Below are 19236 nucleotides of genomic sequence, written 5' to 3'. Positions count from 1 at the left end.
TCGTTCATCCATTGCCGTAGTGTCTGCATGGTCTTCCCAATGTACCATGCCTCAGGACATCCTTTCCTGCAGTATCAGGTAGACAATGTTACCCAAGTCACAAGAGTATGTGCTATGTACCTGGTGGATGGTGTTCTCATGTGAGATGATGGCATCTGTGTCAATGATCTGGCACATCTTGCAGAGGTTGCTGTGGCAGAGTTGTTTGGTGTCGTGGTCACTGTTCTCCTGAAGGCTGGATAGTTTGCTGCAGATAATGGTCTGTTTGTGGTTATGCAATTATTTGAAGGCAAGAAGTGGGGGGGGTGTAACCAAGATAGAGTCCAAATTCTCAATTTACGCTCAAGGCACAGACCAGCTGCAAAATACTGCCAAGCAGACGAGACAATGGAACTGCGCCATCTAAATGCACACCAAGAACAGGAAACTTGAGAAACTCAGCATCATCACCAGCAGCAACCAAACCTCCCCTGGTATCACAGTAGACAACAATACCAGTGCAGGGAGGTCCATTGTCAACGTATCAGACTACACACTTTAACCAGACGAAATCAAAGTTCTCAGCCAAGGGCTCAATTTCTGCACCACCATCAAAATGAACCCATCAATCTTGCAGCGGACACAGAGGAATTCATCAGGCGAATGAGGCTGCGGGAGTTCTTCCACAAACCCCAAGAGGCCAACAGCGAACACAATGAGACAGCCAATGAATTGGAACAGCCGACAGACGGATCTATGGTGCAGCAACTGAAGAGGAAAGAGTCAAATTGGGCTCCTCCTTAAGGCCTTTGCCCTCAACTCGATATTATGCCCAGGCCCTCGGGAGGTGCGTCAATGCCAGATTCATTAGCCACATTCACAAGACAGCCCCGAGCGTCACCTAAGCACAGCAGAATGCCATCCACGCTCTCAAGACCAACTGCAACATTGTCATCACACCAGCAAAGGAAGGGCCACTGTCATACTGAACAGAACGGATTACTGCAAAGTGTATCGATGACTGAACAACGAGGAACACTAGAGACACTTACCTGCAGATCCGACCAAAGAACACACCCATCAACTCAACAGACTGATCAAGACCTTTGATCCAGATCTTCAGAGCATTCTCTGTGCTCTCATCCCACGTATGCCCCGCATTGGAGATCTCTCCTGCCTCCCAAAGATACAGAGAGCCAATACATCTGACTGTCCCGTCATATCGGGCAATGGGACCCTGTGTGAGAATCTCTCTGGCTACGTCGAGGGCATCCTGAAACCCACTGTACAAAGAATCCCCAGCTTCTGTCTTGACACTGCAGGTGTCCTACAGAAACTCAGCACACATGAAGCAGTTGAACCAGGAACATGCCTCGTCACAATGGATGACTCCGCACTACCACGATGACGGCATTGCTGCAACTGCCTCAATACTCAAGCCACCAATCTCCAGATGCAATTCTACAACTCAACCACTTCAGTCTGGATCACAATGTCTTCACCTTCAGCAACCATTTCTTCATCCAGACACACAGAACAGCCTTGGGGACCAAATATGCACCTAAATATGCCAACATCTTTATGCACAGGTTCGAACAAGACCTCTTCACTGGACAGGACCTTCAACCAATGCTATACACTAAATGCATCAATGACATTTTCTTCCTTTGGTCTCATGCAAACAATCATTGAAACAACTGTATGATGATATCAACAAGTCCTATCCCACCATCAGACTCACCATGGATTAATCTCTGGACTCGGTTGCATTCTTGGACACATGCATCTTCATCAAGGACGGTCACCTCAGCAGTTCACTGTACCTCAAGTCCACGGATAACCTCACGATGCTCTACTTCTCCAGCTTCTCCCCTAAACACATTTGAGAAGCCATCCCCTACGGACAAGCCCTCCGTATACACAGGATCTGCTGAGATGAGGAGGATCGCAGCAGACACCTACAGATGCTGAAAGATGACCTCATAAGAAAGGGGTATGGCGCTCAACTCATGTATCGCCAGTTCTGATATGCCACAGCGAGAAACCACACCAACCTCCACAGAAGACAAACACAGGGCACAGGGGACAGAGTACCCTTCGTGTCCAGTACTTCCCCGAAGCAGAGAAACAATGACATCTTCTCCAGAGCCTTCAACATGTCATCGATGAAGGTGAACATCTCGCCAAGGCCATCTCCACATCCCCACTTCTTCAAACAATCACACAACCTCAAACAGACCGTTGTCCACAGCAAACTACTCAGCCTTCAGGAGAACAGTGATCATGACATCACACAACCCTGCCACAGCAATCTCTGCAAGACGTACTGGATCATCGACACGGATGCCATCATCTTACATGAGAACACCATCCACCTGGTATACAGTACATACTCTTGCAACTCAGCCAACATTGTCTACCTGATACACTGCAGGAAAGGATGCCCCAAGGCACGGTACACTGAAGAGACCATGCAGACGCTACGACAACAGATGAATAAACACCGCTTGACAATCACCAGGCAGGAGTGTTCCCTTCCACACTTCAGGAAGGGAACACTTCAGCAGTCACGGGCCATCAGCCTCTGATCTTCAGGTAAGCATTCTCCAAGGTGGCCTTCATAACACACGACAACGCAGGATCACTGAGCAGAAACTGATAGCCAAGTTCCACACACATGAATATGGCCTCAACCGGGATCTTGAGTTCATGACACACTATTTGTAACCCCACGACTTGTCTGGGCTTGCAAAATCTCGCTAACTGTCCTTGCTGGGGACAATACACACCACTTTAACATGTGCTTGGCCCTCTCTCCACTCACATTGTCTGTACCTTTAAGATTTGATTACCTGTAAAGACTCGCATTCCAATCATTATCTTCTAAACTGAGTTTGCATCTGTACAAGCCCTGTTTGTGAACACAGCTCTTCATTCACCTGATGAAAGAGCCTGACACTCCGAAAGCTTGTGCTGCCAAATAAACCTGTTGGACTTTAATCTGGTGTTGTAAGGCTTCTTCCTGTGCTTACCCCAGTCCAAGGCCGGCATCTCCACATCATGGCTACCTGCAGGAAAGGATGTCCGAGGCATGGTACATTGGCGAGACCATGCAAATGCTACAACAACGAATGAACGGACACCATTCAGCAATCAGCAGGCAAGAGTGTTCCCTTCCTGTCAGGGAACACTTCAGCAGTCACGAGCATTCAGCCTTTGACTTTCAGCTAAACGTTCTCCAAGGCAGCCTTCGCGACACACGACAACACAGTATTGCTGAGTAGAAACTGATAGCCAAGTTCTGTACACATGAGGACAGCCTCAACCGGGATCTTGGCTTCATATCACATTATCTGTAACCCCCACGATTTGCCTGGGCTTGCAAAATCTCACTAACTGTCCTGGCTGGAGACAATTCACACCTCTTTAACCTGTGCTTAACCCTCTCTCTGCTTACATTGTCTGCACCTGAAAAGACTCGCATTCCAACCATTATCTTGTAATTGAGTTTGTGTCTATATATGCCCTGTTTGTGGACTGAACTCTTCACTCACCTGATGAAGGGACAGTGCTCCAAAAGCTCGTGCTACCGAATAAACCTGTTGGACTTTAATCTGGTGTTGAGAAAATACTTACTACTTACCATATTCTGCACCTTCTCATTTTCTTCTCCACTCTGTACGCTATGAATGGTATGTTTTGATGGTATAGTGCACAAGAAACATTGCTTTGCACTGTATCCCAAATATATATGACAATAATAAATCAAATCAAATGAATTAATTGCATATGGTTACAATTATTGTTGGCACAAGCTCGAAGGGCCAAATTACCTCTTTCTGCTCTGTAGGGATTCTATAGTTCTTGTAATGCTTTGCACCCGACACTGATTTTGGTTTCCCAAAGCAGCTGCCCCAACCACCATCCAGTACACTAACTATTTTGAGATATGGCATTGTGGATATGCATGTGGATATCGCAAAAACCCAGCTTGCAGGTGCAGCAGGTGGTCAGGAAGGCGAATGGGATGCTGGCCTTCATAGCGAGGGGGATTGAATATAAAAGTAGGGAGGTCTTGCTGCAGCTGTATAGGGCATTGGTGAGGCCGCAGCTGGAGTACTGTGTGCAGTTTTGGGCGCTGCACCTGCGCAAGGATATTTTGGCCCTGGAGGGAGTGCAGAGGAGGTTTACTAGGCTGATACCGGAGTTGAGGGGATTGAGCTATGAGGAGAGGCTGAATAAACTAGGCTTGTACTCGTTAGAGTTTAGAAGAATGAGGGGAGATCTCATTGAGACGTATAAGATGATGAATGGGATGGATAGGATAGAGGTGGAGAGACTCTTCCCGCTCAAAAAAGACAGTAGGACTAGGGGGCACAGCCTCAAGATAAAGGGGAGGCGGTTTAGAACGGAGTTGAGGAGGAACTTCTTCACTCAAAGGGTGGTGAATCTCTGGAATTCTCTGCCCGTTGAAGTGGTGGAGGCTGCCTCGCTAAATATTTTTAAGAAGCGGGTTGATGGGTTTTTGATAAGAGAAGGGATTAAGGGTTATGGGGAGAGGGCGGGAAAGTGGAACTGAGCCACGACAGATCAGCCATGATCTTGTTGAATGGCGGGGCAGGCTCGAAGGGCTAGATGGCCTACTCCTGCTCCTATTTCTTATGTTCTTATGTTCTTATGTTTATATATGCATGACAAGACAAAGTGATAATTTTGTAAAAATATAACACTGCCATGCACACTTGCAAGCCTCTAAATCTGGGCTCCTGCAACCCCCACCAGTCCTGAAGAATATCAGGAGAGAATGTATCCTGCATTTCAAGCACAAATAAAGCACTTCTTTAACTTTTTCAGTAACTTGGTTTGAGGACTCGTAAACATGTTAATAGGGACTAATAAATGTAAGATATCCGAACAACCCATAAATGACCCATGTTTTGAATATGTTGCCAGTATATAATTATTAATCTTTGCTTTGGAGTTTGGAGTGAATAAATTAAATGCCTTATATAAATGTCTGTTTGTTTGGAAGACCACTGTGGTAAAGAATGATGTATATTTTATATTTACCACTCTTTTATTCTTAAAACCAGATTAAGAGACTACAGAACGAGATTAATACATATGCTGAGAAGACTGTGACTCTCAAACAACAGCTTACAGAAACAAAAGCCACAACTGGCAACACAGAACATAATTTGACAACAGATATCAATCAGTTGAAAGTAATATATATTTTGCCTTCTGTTTATTAAACTTTATTTATTGATGGGTGGGGGAATCTCTTGAAGAATTTGAAATTCTACTTGATACTACACCATGTCATGTGGGAAGTCTTCCCTAAGCAAGTTTCACACTGCTGAATTTCCGAATCAGACTAAGAAGCAACTGTAAGAGTGATAAAAGTAACATAACTGCATTAATTGATATTTATTGTAACTGATTCAAATATAAAATGCATATATTTATGAAGGACTATGTAATATTAATGTAATAATTACTATTTGAATAAGTTACTCAGAGTAAAATGACCTTTTTTTAAATGAAGGTTATACCTATTCAATTTTTGGTGTACACCTTACCTCTTACCTTAATGATATGCAAATTTTGGTGTCCTTGGGTGCTTTTGCGAAAGTCTGCTCCAAATCATGTTAACTTTTAAATCTGTATATTTTTCTACTTTTATCTGTTTAATTGTTGATTGTTTGGAACAGATTAAAAAGTAGAACAACGAAAGCCACACTAAATATGAATTTCTATTTCAAAAACAGGGTGCTGAAAGCTATTACAGATTGTAACTAACATGTTTTTAAAGTTTCATTAATTCTACTTAAAAACATTATGAACAAATAGAAAGAGGAATTTTATAACAATTATTTGCAATATATCAAATGGTTTTGGTGTTTATCCCTAGAAGTCACCTTAAGCAAATGGGGAATTATATGTTTAGAAACTGAAAAGGTCAGTGGTTTCAAATTCAAGTACATCCACTGTAAATATGCAGTGTTGAGCATTTAAATCCAACTTCTTTTAATAATTCACCAGCTAATTTACTGTAAAATGTCAGCCTAGTGCTAATTGCATTGACAATTAAACATATTCCTACTAACTTGTTAGTGAACTTGCAAGTCTAATAAAAATATATTAAAGTCTTTCTTGAAACTTCTATTTCTTATTTCAAAAGAATGAAATTGAAGGTATGAATAAAACCATAAAAGCACTAAAAGAGGAACTACAGGAGAAAGTGTCCACCCATCAGACATTAGAATCTTTGCTTGCTGAGGAGACAGCAGTTTGTGATAAACTACAGAAAGAATGTGAAGGTATGATGATTATAGCATTTGTTTGAATTTTGCATCAAGAAAGTTAAAGGAAAACAGAAGTTCAGAAATTGTTGTTACTGTGGAAGTTGATGTTTGGTGCACCAATTGAACAAACAGCATGATAGAAACAGACACCAGGTTAAAGGTTAAGGTAGCAAATAGATTTAGAAACACATTCTCAGGGGGATTTTCCAGTCGTGCTCAGCCCAAAACCAGAAAATCCTGCTCAACGGCAACGGATCTTTGCATGGTCTTCTCCCCCTTCCCAATTCCCGTCGTGGGTGGGACAGGAGAATTCCCCCCTTCTGATAAATTAAATAAATTGATGCTATGGAAAGCTACAGCAATATGTAAATTTAGGCTGGCAGAACCACTTTCCACCACTGGTTGTCACATTGCTCACACTCAATGAACAATTAATTATCGATATGCGTGCTTGCATTTTGCATTGCTCTGCAATTATTAGCTTTGAGGTCTAGATCTTTATACGATATAGAACTAAGTGACCATGTGTATCTACAGTATCAAGTAATTTTGTATCTGTATTAAATACACAAGTGTGGAGCTTCTGTTTTGGATGCTTTTAGCAATTCAACTGCAAGTTCAGACATGCAAGTATAAGAACTGACGAAATGGGTGCAAGAATAGACCACATGATCGTTTGAACCAGCTCTGCATGTCAACATAATCAAGGATGATCTTCTGCCCCAATCTATGGTTATGTTACTCGATTAGTAATCCAAAGGACTAATTATACAGTAACACCCCATGATAGCAACTGAGCAATTTAAATTCAGTGAATTAAATATACTGGAATAAAAATTGAGTATTAGTGATATTATTTTATACTTTCCTGGAATGTGAGCATTGCTAGCAGAGCCAGCATTTGTTGTCCATCCCTAATTTCGATCTCATTGTTTCCAGAGGAGCAGTTGGAGTGGAGAGTCAGTACAGAGAGCTTGAAAGTAAGAGGGATTTTTACCTTACTTTTTTCAGAGGTTTTTTTTTCTAAACTGGGAGTGTAAAACCGGAAGTAGGCCCAGTGACCCTGGGAAGTTTTTTTTTTCCTTTAAAAGGGGCTTACCTTAGAGGGTTCGACCTCATTGTTTCCAAAGGAGCAGTTGGAGTAGAGACTCAGTACAGAGAGCTTGAAAGCAAGAGGGATTTTTACCTTACTTTTTTCAGAGGTTTTTTTTCTAAACTGGGAGTGTAAAACCGGAAGTTGGCCCCAGTGACCCCGGGAAGGTTTTTTCCCCAATAAATTTGAATGGAGAAGAGAGGGATGGTGTAGGAGAGAGGGTTTCATTTACTTGAATAATTGGAGCACATTCTGGGGAAGGTGGGACCTGTACAAACAGGATGGTTTGCACCTGAACCAGAGGGGCAGTAATATCCTGGGAGGGAAATTTGCATCTGCTCTTCGGGGGGGTTTGAACTAATTTTTCAGAGGGTTGGGAAAATGAGAGGTAGTCCAAAAGCCAATATTGAGGATCGCGAGGTACTGAGGAAGGTTTCAGGAGTGTATAGGCAGCCAGGATGGTGGATTGAAGTGTATCTACTTCAATGTAAGGAGCATTAGGAATAAGGTAGGTGAACTTGGAGCGTGGATTGGTACTTAGGACTATGATGTTGTGGCCATTACGGAGACATGGTTAGAACAGGGACAAGAATGGTTGTTGGCAGTTCCAGGGTATAGATGTTTCAGTAAGAGTAGGGAAGGCGGTAAAAGAGGTGGAGGAGTAGCATTGTTAATCAAGGATAGTCTTACGGCTGCTGAAAGACATTTCGAGGACCTACTGAGGCAATATGGGCTGAAGTTAGAAATAGGAAAGGATTGGTCACATTGTTAGGAGTTTTCTATAGGGCCCCAAATAGTAATAGAGATGTGGAGGAGGAAATGACAAAGCAGGTTATGGATAGGTGTGGAGGTCACGGTAGTTATTATGGGCGACTTAACTTTCCAGATATTGATTGGAACCTTTATAGGTCGAATAGTTTGTTTGGGACACTTTTTGTACAGAGTGTGCAGGAGAGTTTCCTGACACAATTGTGGATAAGCCGACAAGAGCTGGGGCCACATGGTACTTGGGTAATGAACCGGGCCAAGTGTTAGATTTGTTTGTGAGAAAGCACTTTGGAGATAGTAACCACAATTTGTGTCCTTCATTATTGCAATGGAGAGGGATGGGCTTACACAACAGGGCAAAGTTTATAATTGGGGCATGGGTAATTATGATGCGATTAGGCAAGAATTAGGGAGCATAAGATGGGAGCAGAAACTGTCAGGTATGGGCACAAACGAAAAGTGGAGCTTTTTCAAGGAACATGTACTGCGAGTCCTTCATAGGTATGTCCCTGGCAGGCAGGGAGGAAATGGCTGACTGAGGGAACCATGGTTCACAAACGAGGTTGAATGAGTGCCAGTAGGAAAAAGGAAGCGTATGTAAGGATGAAAAAACAAGGTTCAGTTGGGTCGCTTGAGTGTTACAAGGTAGCTAGAAATGAGTTAAAGAAAGAGTTTAGAAGAGCTAGGAGGGGGCATGAGAAGTCCTTGGCAGGTCGGATAAAAGAAAACCCCAAGGCTTTTTACTCTTATGTGAGAAATAAAAGAATGACCAAGGTGAGGTTAGGGCCAGTCAAGGATAGTAGTGGGAACTTGTGCATGGAGTCAGAACAGATATGTGAGGACCTCGGGGTCCTTGTGCATGAGTCGCAAAAACCCAGCTTGCAGGTGCAGCAGGTGGTCAGGAAGGCAAATGGGATGCTGGCCTTCATAGCGAGGGGGATTGAATATAAAAGTAGGGAGGTCTTGCTGCAGCTGTATAGGGCATTGGTGAGGCCGCAGCTGGAGTACTGTGTGCAGTTTTGGGCGCCGCACCTGCGCAAGGATATTTTGGCCCTGGAGGGAGTGCAGAGGAGGTTTACTAGGCTGATACCGGAGTTGAGGGGATTGAGCTATGAGGAGAGGCTGAATAAACTAGGCTTGTACTCGTTAGAGTTTAGAAGAATGAGGGGAGATCTCATTGAGACGTATAAGATGATGAATGGGATGGATAGGATAGAGGTGGAGAGACTCTTCCCGCTCAAAAAAGACAGTAGGACTAGGGGGCACAGCCTCAAGATAAAGGGGAGGCGGTTTAGAACGGAGTTGAGGAGGAACTTCTTCACTCAAAGGGTGGTGAATCTCTGGAATTCTCTGCCCGTTGAAGTGGTGGAGGCTGCCTCGCTAAATATTTTTAAGAAGCGGGTTGATGGGTTCTTGATAAGAGAGGGGATTAAGGGTTATGGGGAGAGGGCGGGAAAGTGGAACTGAGCCACAACAGATCAGCCATGATCTTATTGAATGGCGGGGCAGGCTCGAAGGGCTAGATGGCCTACTCCTGCTCCTATTTCTTATGTTCTTATGAATGAATACTTTTCTTCAGTGTTCACGAAGGAGAGGGGCCATGTTTTTGAGGAGGACTGCATGGTACAGGCTGATAGGATGGAGGAGGTGGATGTTCTGAGGGAAGATGTATTAGCAATTTTGAAAAACCTGGGGGTGGATAAGTCCCCTGGGCCTGATGGGATACATCCTAGGATACTTTGGGAGGCAAGGGATGAGATTGCGGAGCCTTTAGCTTTGATCTTAGGGTCCTCACTGTCCACAGGGTTGCTCCTCTTTTCAAGAAAGGAAATAGGAATGATCCTGGTAATTATAGGCCAGTTAGTCTTACTTCAGTGGTCGGTAAGTTAATGGAAAGGGTCCTGAGAGATAGGATTTATGACCATTTGGAAAGATTCAGTTTAATCATGGTTTCAGGAGGGGTAAGTCCTGCCTCACGAATTTGATTGAATTCTTTGAGGAGGTAACTAAGTGTGTGGATGAAGGTAGAGCAGTTGATGTTGTATACATGGATTTTAGTAAGGCGTTTGATAAGGTTCCCCATGGTAGGCTCATGAAGATAAGGAGGTGTGGGATAGAAGGAAATTTGGCCAATTGGATAAGTAACTGGCTGTATCATAGAAGACAGAGGGTGGTGGTGGAAGGAAAATTTTCAAACTGGAGGCCAGTTACCAGCGGTGTACCACAGGGGTCAGTGCTGGGTCCTCTGCTTTTTGTGATTTTTATCAATGACTTGGAAGAAGGGGCTGAAGGGTGGGTTAGTAAATTTGCTGATGACACCAAGATTGGTGGAGTAGTGGATGAGGTGGAGGGCTCTTGCAGGCTGCAAAGAGACATTGATAGGATGCAGAACTGGGCTGAAAAGTGGCAGATGGAGTTTAACCCTGATAAGTGTGAGGTGATTCAATTTGGTAGGACAAACTTGAATGCAGATTACAGGGTCAACGGCAGGGTTCTAAGGAATGTGGAGGAACAGAGAGATCTTGGGGTTCATATCCACAGATCTCTGAAGGTTGCCACTCAAGTGGACAGAGCCGTGAAGAAGGCTTATAGTGTGTTTGCGTTTATTAACAGGGGGTTTGAGTTTAAGAGCTGTGGGGTTATGCTGCAACTATACCGGATATTGGTGAGACCACATTTAGAATATTGTGTTCAGTTCTGGTCACCTCATCATAAGAAGGATGTGGAAGCATTGGAGAGAGTGCAGAGGAGATTTACCAGGATGCTGCCTGGTTTGGAGGGTAGGTCTTATGAGGAAAGGTTGAGGGAGCTGGGCCTTTTTCCTTTGAGTGGAGAAAGATGAGAGGCAACTTAGTAGAGGTTTATAAGATGATGAGAGGGATTGATAGAGTGGATGTGCGGAGACTATTTCCTCGGGTGGATGCAGCTGTTAATAGAGGGCACAACTGTAAGGTTCATGGTGGGAGATATAGGAGGGATATCCGAGGTAGATTCTTTACTTAGAGAGTGGTTGGGGTGTGGAATAAACTGCTTGCTGTAATAGTAGAGTCGGACACTTCAGGAATTTTCAATCGGTTATTGGATAGGCACCTGGAGCACTCCAGAATTATAGGGAGGGGATAGCTTGATCTGGGAATTGGACATAGCTTGGCACAACATTGAGGGCCGAAGGGCCTGTTCTGTGCTGTAATGTTCTATGTTTTCAATGTTTCTCTTGAGAAACAGATGGTGAGTTGCTTCCTTGAACCACTGCATCCATGTGATGTAGGTACGCACTCAATATTGTTAGACAGGAAGTTCCAGACTTTTGATGCAACAACAATGAAGAAATGGTGATATAATTCCAAATCTGAATGTATGTCTTGCATGTTGTGCAAAAGAGGAAGTGAAGCCACCTATTCCCTTTAAAAAAAAACCCACAGCTGTCAATACTTAGGGAGATTGGCAGTGCTTGAGATGCATTCAAGGCTGAAGGAAAAGGTAAATAAATACAGCTGACTGGAGACTGAGAAGAAATTCATTAAGCTGCCAATGAAAGCGTATTTTCAAGCATTGCACTATGAAATTGAAAGAGATCAAAGGATTTCAATGAAATAATGAGAATTTCAAAAGTTTCAGCTTTCCAGAAAGGCTCAAAAGACTTCAAATAAAAGCTGTGTGAATATATTAGGGCTGTGTGAACAGTTATGGAGAGGGCAAACGCCACACACCACCACCCTTCCCCCCACCCCCCTAGTCCTATTAAGTTCAACCCAGGCAGGATTTTCCAGCCACGCTCACCCCAAAGCTGGAAATTTCTGCCTGAGGTCAACAGGCCTTTATATGGTCCACCCCCATCCACTACGATTCCCATGGCAAGCTCTGTGAAAGGACTTCAACGGGATCTGCTCACACCTGCAGTTTCTGACAGTGAGAAAGGAAATCCTTGCTGCAAAATGGAGTGCTGCTGTGATTTAAGAGCCTGCCAGCTGTCCAGGGACATGAAGATCAAAGTGATCAGACCCTTTCAAATTTTCACAACTAACAGACAGAAATGAAGATGTTGATCACAGAGCTGCCTGAAATCGCCATGTCAGGGGTGATTGTTAGGTCTGCCAGGGCTAGAAGGGTCACTCCAGTCACTCGACTCTCATCCGGGGTGGGGTGGGGGTGGGCAGGGGGGGCGGGGTTAGTGGTGAGATAAACCCCTTGTCCCCGGCCCAACACCACAAAACCCCAGGACCCTTGGGGAACCCTTTGTCTGCAGCATGACATCAGCAGAGGGCACATGGGTATTGGGCATACCTTCTTGATTCTTCCTTGAGGCCAAAGGTGCCAAGCATGGGTGTCAGTGACATGGTGCAGTGCATCATTGGGACTGTCACAGTGCGTGAGCTGAAGGGGGTGCTAAATGGGAGTCTGCAGGGAGGTGGGTGGAGGCTGAGGGGAGGGCCGAGGAGGGAGTTGAGTCATGTCACCCACATACCTGGATGGTTTGGGAGTTGGGGGGGGGGAGGGGGATGCTCCTCTTTGCTAAGGGATTAGTGATGGTCCCCTGGTCAGCAGGAGTGACCATTTTATAAACAGAGGGTGCCCTGATCTCTGAGCAGCCGGGCTGGAAGGCAGATCTCTCAGGATGCATATATTTCCATCCATCAGGCGGATGAATCCAACTTGATAGATTCATTCCCGTTTTCATGGTGGCAGGAGAATGTAGCCTGAAACTAGGCTATTATTTTTGATTGCTGAAAGTAGGATATGTTGTGCTTTAGCCTGGAAAGCTAAGGAAATGAAAAACACTTTAGTCACAGAAACATGAGCCCTTGCAAAAGCAGAGGATATGGGATTCTATTTCATATATTTTCGGGGAATTTCTATACAGGGGAGTACTGAAGAAAGTTTGCCCTTGGATATTACATTGATAATCATTGTGGATTAACATATGCTCCATTAAATGAAAAAAGACTACAGATTGATCTTGCTGGATTTAAATAAATGTTGGAAAGAAAATAAATTGCCAGGATGAAAGGTTCATCAATTAGTTGATTGTTTCACAAAAGGAAGTACAATCCTGAGAAATTACGAGGGGTCCCAGAAGAGGGATGTCATATGTACATCATATGGAAGAATTTTTCTCTTTAACCTCATCAAATATTGTTTATGCATATTAACTGTTATATTTTGTTTAACATGAATGAATGAAATCTGTTTATTTTATCAATTGTATCAATTGAAGTTAAGCACATACAGGTGGAGAGTATTGATTGGATAGTTTCTTGAGCAGATCTAAAAAGATACTTACGGACACAAGTTGAGTGGAATGATGTTTTACTTTATGAATAAATTTATTCAGAATATAGATTAGCTTTGGGTGTACCCTTCACTTGCTGGCTATCTGGCGTATAAGAAAAGAAAGTTAGGATATGCAATAAATGCCAGCAATGCCCATATCCCATGAACAATTTAAAAAATGCACCATCAGCATGGTGAGGTGCAGAGATAGCATGCAAAGCTAATAATCAGATTTGCACTGGTGCCAAACAGTTTGATATCTTCCCATGCACTTTTTACGCACGCAAAGCTTATCAGCATGAATTTGAATGCATTTTGAAGTCGGCAAGATATTGTTCCCATTGCCAGAATATATCTACTTCACCCATGAGATATCACGCTGGCAGTATGGCTGTATAAGAGTCTGGTTCAGGCACAACAATGGCAAAGGGGAGCAAGGAGGTGAGTACCACTGAACACTGACCCCTGGCGTGCAGAGGGGGCAGTCTGTGCTACCGCCATGGTGTGGTGTTGGACGGGGAGCTTGCATTGGCCCTCCAGTTAGGGATCACAGTTGACTTAGGGCTTGTGTTGTACCCATTCCCCCTGGCTATGGACCAGCTGCAAGAGGTTTCACATGAGGTTGATTATCATCCCCACAGATATTGCTCTGGTTTCTCTGCTTCTTGTCTGCTGGGCAGGCTCAGTGGCTGACAGCAGACATTCTATCCCAGGCCCCACTAACAGTGACCAGTAGCAGCTCTGTCAGCTTATGCCCCACTCAAGGCAGCTTTGCAGTTGTTAGTATGGCTCATCACACTGCATGGATTCTGCAGTGCAGCCATCAATGGGATCCCATCCTATAATAATCGCAATAGCCTCTGTAGCATCTGGCTAAACTGAAAACCGTTCCTGGAATCTAATGCACCAGACATCCAGGTGGATGCATCCATATCTATGCTGCAAAGATTCCCAATGAGGATCCCCTCACAGCACCCATATGCTCTCCAGATCCATCATGGTGAGGATGTGTAGGCAACACATTGAGGTAACCCATAGCACCATTGCTAGCATCCAGATTCATGGGGACACTGGCTGCTGCGAGGGAGTAGGGATGCCCGGGATGGATAATCATATTAACTATATTCCATGTGTCATGCACACACCAGTAAATGATTCTGAAGCCTCATCACTAACTTGTCCAACCATGGTGAAGGTATCTATGCTGGGAGGGTGGCTGTATACAATAAAGGACACAAGTTCAGTGCAAGGCAGGGACAAGCGTCTGGGTAGCATACCATTTTCTTGAGATATGTCATATGAATGAAGGTTTTGCGATTGCCTGCTTCCATGTCACACTCCAATCTGGCTGTCATTCACATTTTGTTCCTCGCCCTCTTCCGCCAACTTCTGTGTGCACTCTTCAAAGGGAGTGTGGAGATGCAACTCGAGGACACCACTTCTGATTTTCTCCCATTCCCTCCTGTTATGGGCTGTCTTATCCTGTAAGGACAGGTGGGCGAATTGAAAACCTTACGGGTGGAAGGACTATGGGTGTTAGGGTTAGTGATTGTTAGATGGGGCTGTGGCCTGGCAGATGGGTTGTGAAGGGGAGGATACCAGAGGGGTTGTTAGGGGTTCAGGTGCTGGAAGGCCACGGGATGTCAGGGAGTGGCTCGACATGGATATTGCAGGTGCAACAGACTGGACTGATGGTAGGAGGGGATGGACACTCATCCTTGCTGCCCAAATGAGGTCATTCATTTTCTTCCGGCACGCTGCTGGTCCTCTGTGCCAGTGCACGGACGATGACTGCCCCTGCCACTGCCTTCCAAGCTCGCCCCTGGGCTGCTGATTGTCCTGGGGGAATAATATGGCCCTCTTCCAGCATCCGGCATCTGTCCCAGCTCCCCCTCTGTAAAGTATGAGGCTGCTCTATGCTGTGCCATCTTCCTGGTGTCACTGACTGAATGTGCAATGAAGTGGATTCGTAACCAGCTAATAATGCAGTCTTTAAGAGGGGATCAGTCAGCAGTTAAATGATTATTAGATAAGCTAACACAAACAGTTTACATATATGTGAATGCACTAAGTGAATCAGAACAAGTAGTCATGATTTTAAAACCTATGCCAATATTTGAGATGTATTTTAAATGTATTGTTCACTTTAACCAAGCAAAGTTACTGAAAGGCCTGGCGTTAAATGTCATTAGTTTAAATCCAGAGATTTGGGAACAGGCTAGTCAGCAGTAGTCATATCGGGAATTCCTATAAGGGAGCATATTTTGCAACATTTATGAATAGTTGCATTCAGTGCCCAGACACGAGGAAAGCTATGCCCCTGGACGCAGGAACACATGTCCATTCAACTTGGCAGTGAACCAATGAGAATGTTCACGTTGATCTTACAGTAGCACCTGCCATTACCAGACAACAGGGATATAGTTAGAGCCAAGAAGGGAGGCCGCGTCCAGACTTGTTGGACGAATAAAATATCACCATGCTATTAAGTATCATATGGTTGGCTGAGGTACTTAATAGTGATTTGTATTTATGCATGATGACTAAATGAAATTGATTTTAAGCTAATGAAGGGTGGAATTATTGGTTCAAAAAAACTATAATTGATCTGTATTTGACTAAATGCGTCGGATCTTTCGGAGTGGTTCTGTTGGTCTATTCCCAGAGCTGTTCAACCCTTTGGAAGTCTCCAGTGGGCTTCATGTTTGTTTTGTTCATTCTATGTGTAATGACTTTAATCAGGCAATTGAAGTGGGGCTGTTAGAATATGAACTCCCTAATTAAGGACAAATTGATGGGTCAATCAGGGAGTCTCTTTGTACTTAACAAGGAATGGCAGTTCCTCTGGGACTCTGAGTGTAAACACAGTAAAAAGTCTGACAACACCAGGTTTTAGTCCAACCGATTTATTTGATAGTAAACTCACAAGCTTTTGGGTTAGCCCCTTCGTCAGGTGAATGGAGAGTTCTGGCCAGAACTCTCTCCATTCACCTGACGAAGGGGCTAACGCGAAAGCTTGTGAGTTTACTATCAAATAAATCGGTTGGACTAAAACCTGGTGTTGTCAGACTTTTTACTGTGTTTACCCCAGTCCAACGCCGGCATGTCCACATCACTCTGAGTGTAGATTGCTAACTGAAAGCACTCTGCATGCTATTGTCAGAATTATAAATAAGGGGATTTTGGTGAAGGGGCTTCTGCCTCCGAGGACTTATTACACGATGCAAGATAAATTTGTTATGTTTTTGCACAGAGATATTTGCCTTGCGAGTTTTGAATTGTCTATGTAAAGACATAATTGGCCACCTTCAAATTTTCCCAGAACAGTGTGCATCATTAATGTTAATATGGAGTTCCCACTGCTCTTAACGGTGTTCAGCTGCAGCTGGTTTAGGCAAGTCATGGGTTTAAAGCCACCATTCTAGCAAGAATTGCATGGAAGCTTTTTCATTGCACTAAGTGTTGAATGATTGTGGTGCTGGGTGGCATGAATAATTCCCGTTTTCAGACTTTTATGACACTTAAGGGCAGAATTTTATGAAAAATATTCCAAGTACTGAATGAGTGAGTTTTTTTGGGGGTGAGTTTAAAACAAAAGCTAATTTCACCAGCAAATCAATGCCAGTAAGATTGCAAGAAGCAAAAAAACAGGCGTGATCCAGATTTTCACTTCTCACCTTCTTACCAGCTTACCACACCGATCAACTGGCAGGAAGAGCCAGTAAAATAGCAGCGTAACATGCCTATTATCATATCACCACAAATGCATTTTGCTGTGAAAATTTCTTAACTTCTTTTCAGAATACTATTTTGTTTTAAACCCTGTTCCTTGATTCATTTAAGAATGCATTTTGAATAGTAGGGATGAAGGTGGATTTTTCACAATAAATAATCATTTAATCAATATTTCAAGCTTACCACCTGTGAGTAACCCTAATTTAAAGAAAGGAAACTAAGTTTAGAAAACAATTCACAGCCTCATTTGCTAGTTATATTGATGTATTCAGTTATTTCATTTTATATCAGCAAAGGTATTCAGAAGTTTCCAAATTCTGCTAATTCATGGAATTGGAGTCATTATGAAAGGTTGCAAGCAAGTGCAATTAGTAGAAATTCACAGTGCTGATTTTCACTTACCTTGGGGGTATAGCCAGTTTTGAGACCAGAGCCAGCTTCTTGTCTCTTTTAAAGTAGTACAAAAGACTGCAGAACCTTGACTTGCACTGAATGTAATTTACACTTACGATTCATCCACTGCATTTATCTTTTCAAGTGAGTTGTGTAGAAGAGCAAGTACAATTGAACAAAAACTCTGGGTCATGATTTTCCTAGAGCAAATCAAGTTACTGTAGTGTGCGTGCTATGCCAGTCAATTGATAAATGAAGAAAATCTACAGGATATTTAATGTAACTTCCTTGTGGTAATGTTTTCATATTACAGTAATACAGTTTTCGAAGCATATAACTTCTGGAATCCAGAACTTTGTGAGCTCTTCACATAAGATTCGTTTTGTTGAAAATTTTATTATTCTTAATTTTGGAAGAGAAGAATGAGAAGTGTCCAGAGACTTTGTGATAAGTAGCTACTAATAGAACCAGAAAACATTAGAGAACTAGTTCATCACCAGCACAACTCTCATATGCGAATAATCATATTGCACTGTGTAGGGAAAATATATGAAAAATAACATTCCTAACCATAATTTAGAGCATAAATTAAATTTATGAAGGTTTGATTCCAATCTTTAAACAGTACCACCAAACAAGTGACTTTTTTCATCTTTTTATAGAATGACCTCTTTCAGTGATCTAATTTAAAGTCAATACAAGTAATGCAAATTCACGCGACAGTTAGGGGAAATAGTTAGCTTGGTTTGGCTTGATTAATTCCTAGACTAAAGTGAATTTTTTCATCTTTTTACAGAACAGAAAAAATTGAGATTCGAACTTGACAACAGTATTTCCCACTCAAAGACAAAAGCTGCAATGCTTCTTTCGTCTAAGGTAATATTCATATAACAACTGTAAATACTGGATAAGTGACATTCAGAACTTTCAATTAATTTAAACCTTTCACTGGTTATTGTAACATCAGCCATGTGTCTACTTGCTTATATGAGCTTCAAAATTCTGATTCTTTTCCGGGAATGATACAGTAGTCTAGGAATTAATGAAGTCAAACTAAGATAACTATTTGGTCTACCTGTTTCCTGTCACATTTGCATTGACTTAAATTTAGACTACTGAAGGAGGCCATTCTGGCTTTTGGATTTGTAATGGCTCTCTGCAAAAAACAAGTACAGTAGTTCTACTCTTCTGCCCTTCTGCACAGATCTGCAAATTTTTGCACTTATTATAATTATGCAATTCCCTTCAGAAAGCCACAATTGATTCTGGCTCCACCAGTCTCAGTCCATTCCAAGTTCGAACCATTCACTGTATAAAGTAAAAATTTCTTTCTCAGGTCGTCTTTGGTTCTTCTGCCATTCATCTTAAATTGATTTCCTCTGGTTCTCAATCCTTCCACCAGTGGGTGCAGTTTCTATCCTATTCATATTTCTCATTATTTTGGACCACATCGATTAAATCTCCTCTCAACGTTCTATCCACTAAAGGGAACGTCCCCAACATCTCCAGCCTATCCACATAGTATCAGTCTCTCATCCTTGAAACCATTCTTGTAATAATTTTTTGCACCTTCTGCAAAGTTTTCACATCCTTTCTAAAATATGCCATTTAGGACTGGACACACTGCTCAAGTTGAGGCCAAATCAGTGTTTCATAAAAATTCATCAGAACTTCCTTATGCTCTATGCC

At 42.9% G+C, this 19236-nt stretch overlaps 1 protein-coding gene across 2 annotated transcripts in view; it reads left to right on the top strand.

Annotated features, from left to right (window-relative positions):
- The window catches only part of ccdc175 (coiled-coil domain containing 175), a 136069-nt gene that overhangs the window by 99666 nt on the left and 17167 nt on the right, over positions 1 to 19236 (top strand). For both annotated transcript variants that reach the window (XM_080202795.1, XM_080202794.1), the window contains exons 13-15: positions 5073 to 5204; positions 6164 to 6302; positions 18344 to 18423. In XM_080202795.1, coding sequence (XP_080058921.1) covers positions 5073 to 5204; positions 6164 to 6302; positions 18344 to 18423 — 351 coding nt within the window. The remainder of the gene's footprint in view (positions 1 to 5072; positions 5205 to 6163; positions 6303 to 18343; positions 18424 to 19236) is intronic.

This window comes from Carcharhinus amblyrhynchos, chromosome 14 (genome assembly GCF_965287045.1).
Source record: "Carcharhinus amblyrhynchos chromosome 14, sCarAmb.v2.hapA, whole genome shotgun sequence".
Classification (NCBI taxonomy): domain Eukaryota; kingdom Metazoa; phylum Chordata; class Chondrichthyes; order Carcharhiniformes; family Carcharhinidae; genus Carcharhinus; species Carcharhinus amblyrhynchos.
The sequence above is the reverse complement of the archived record's forward strand: the minus strand, read 5'-3'. Positions and strand labels throughout refer to the sequence as shown.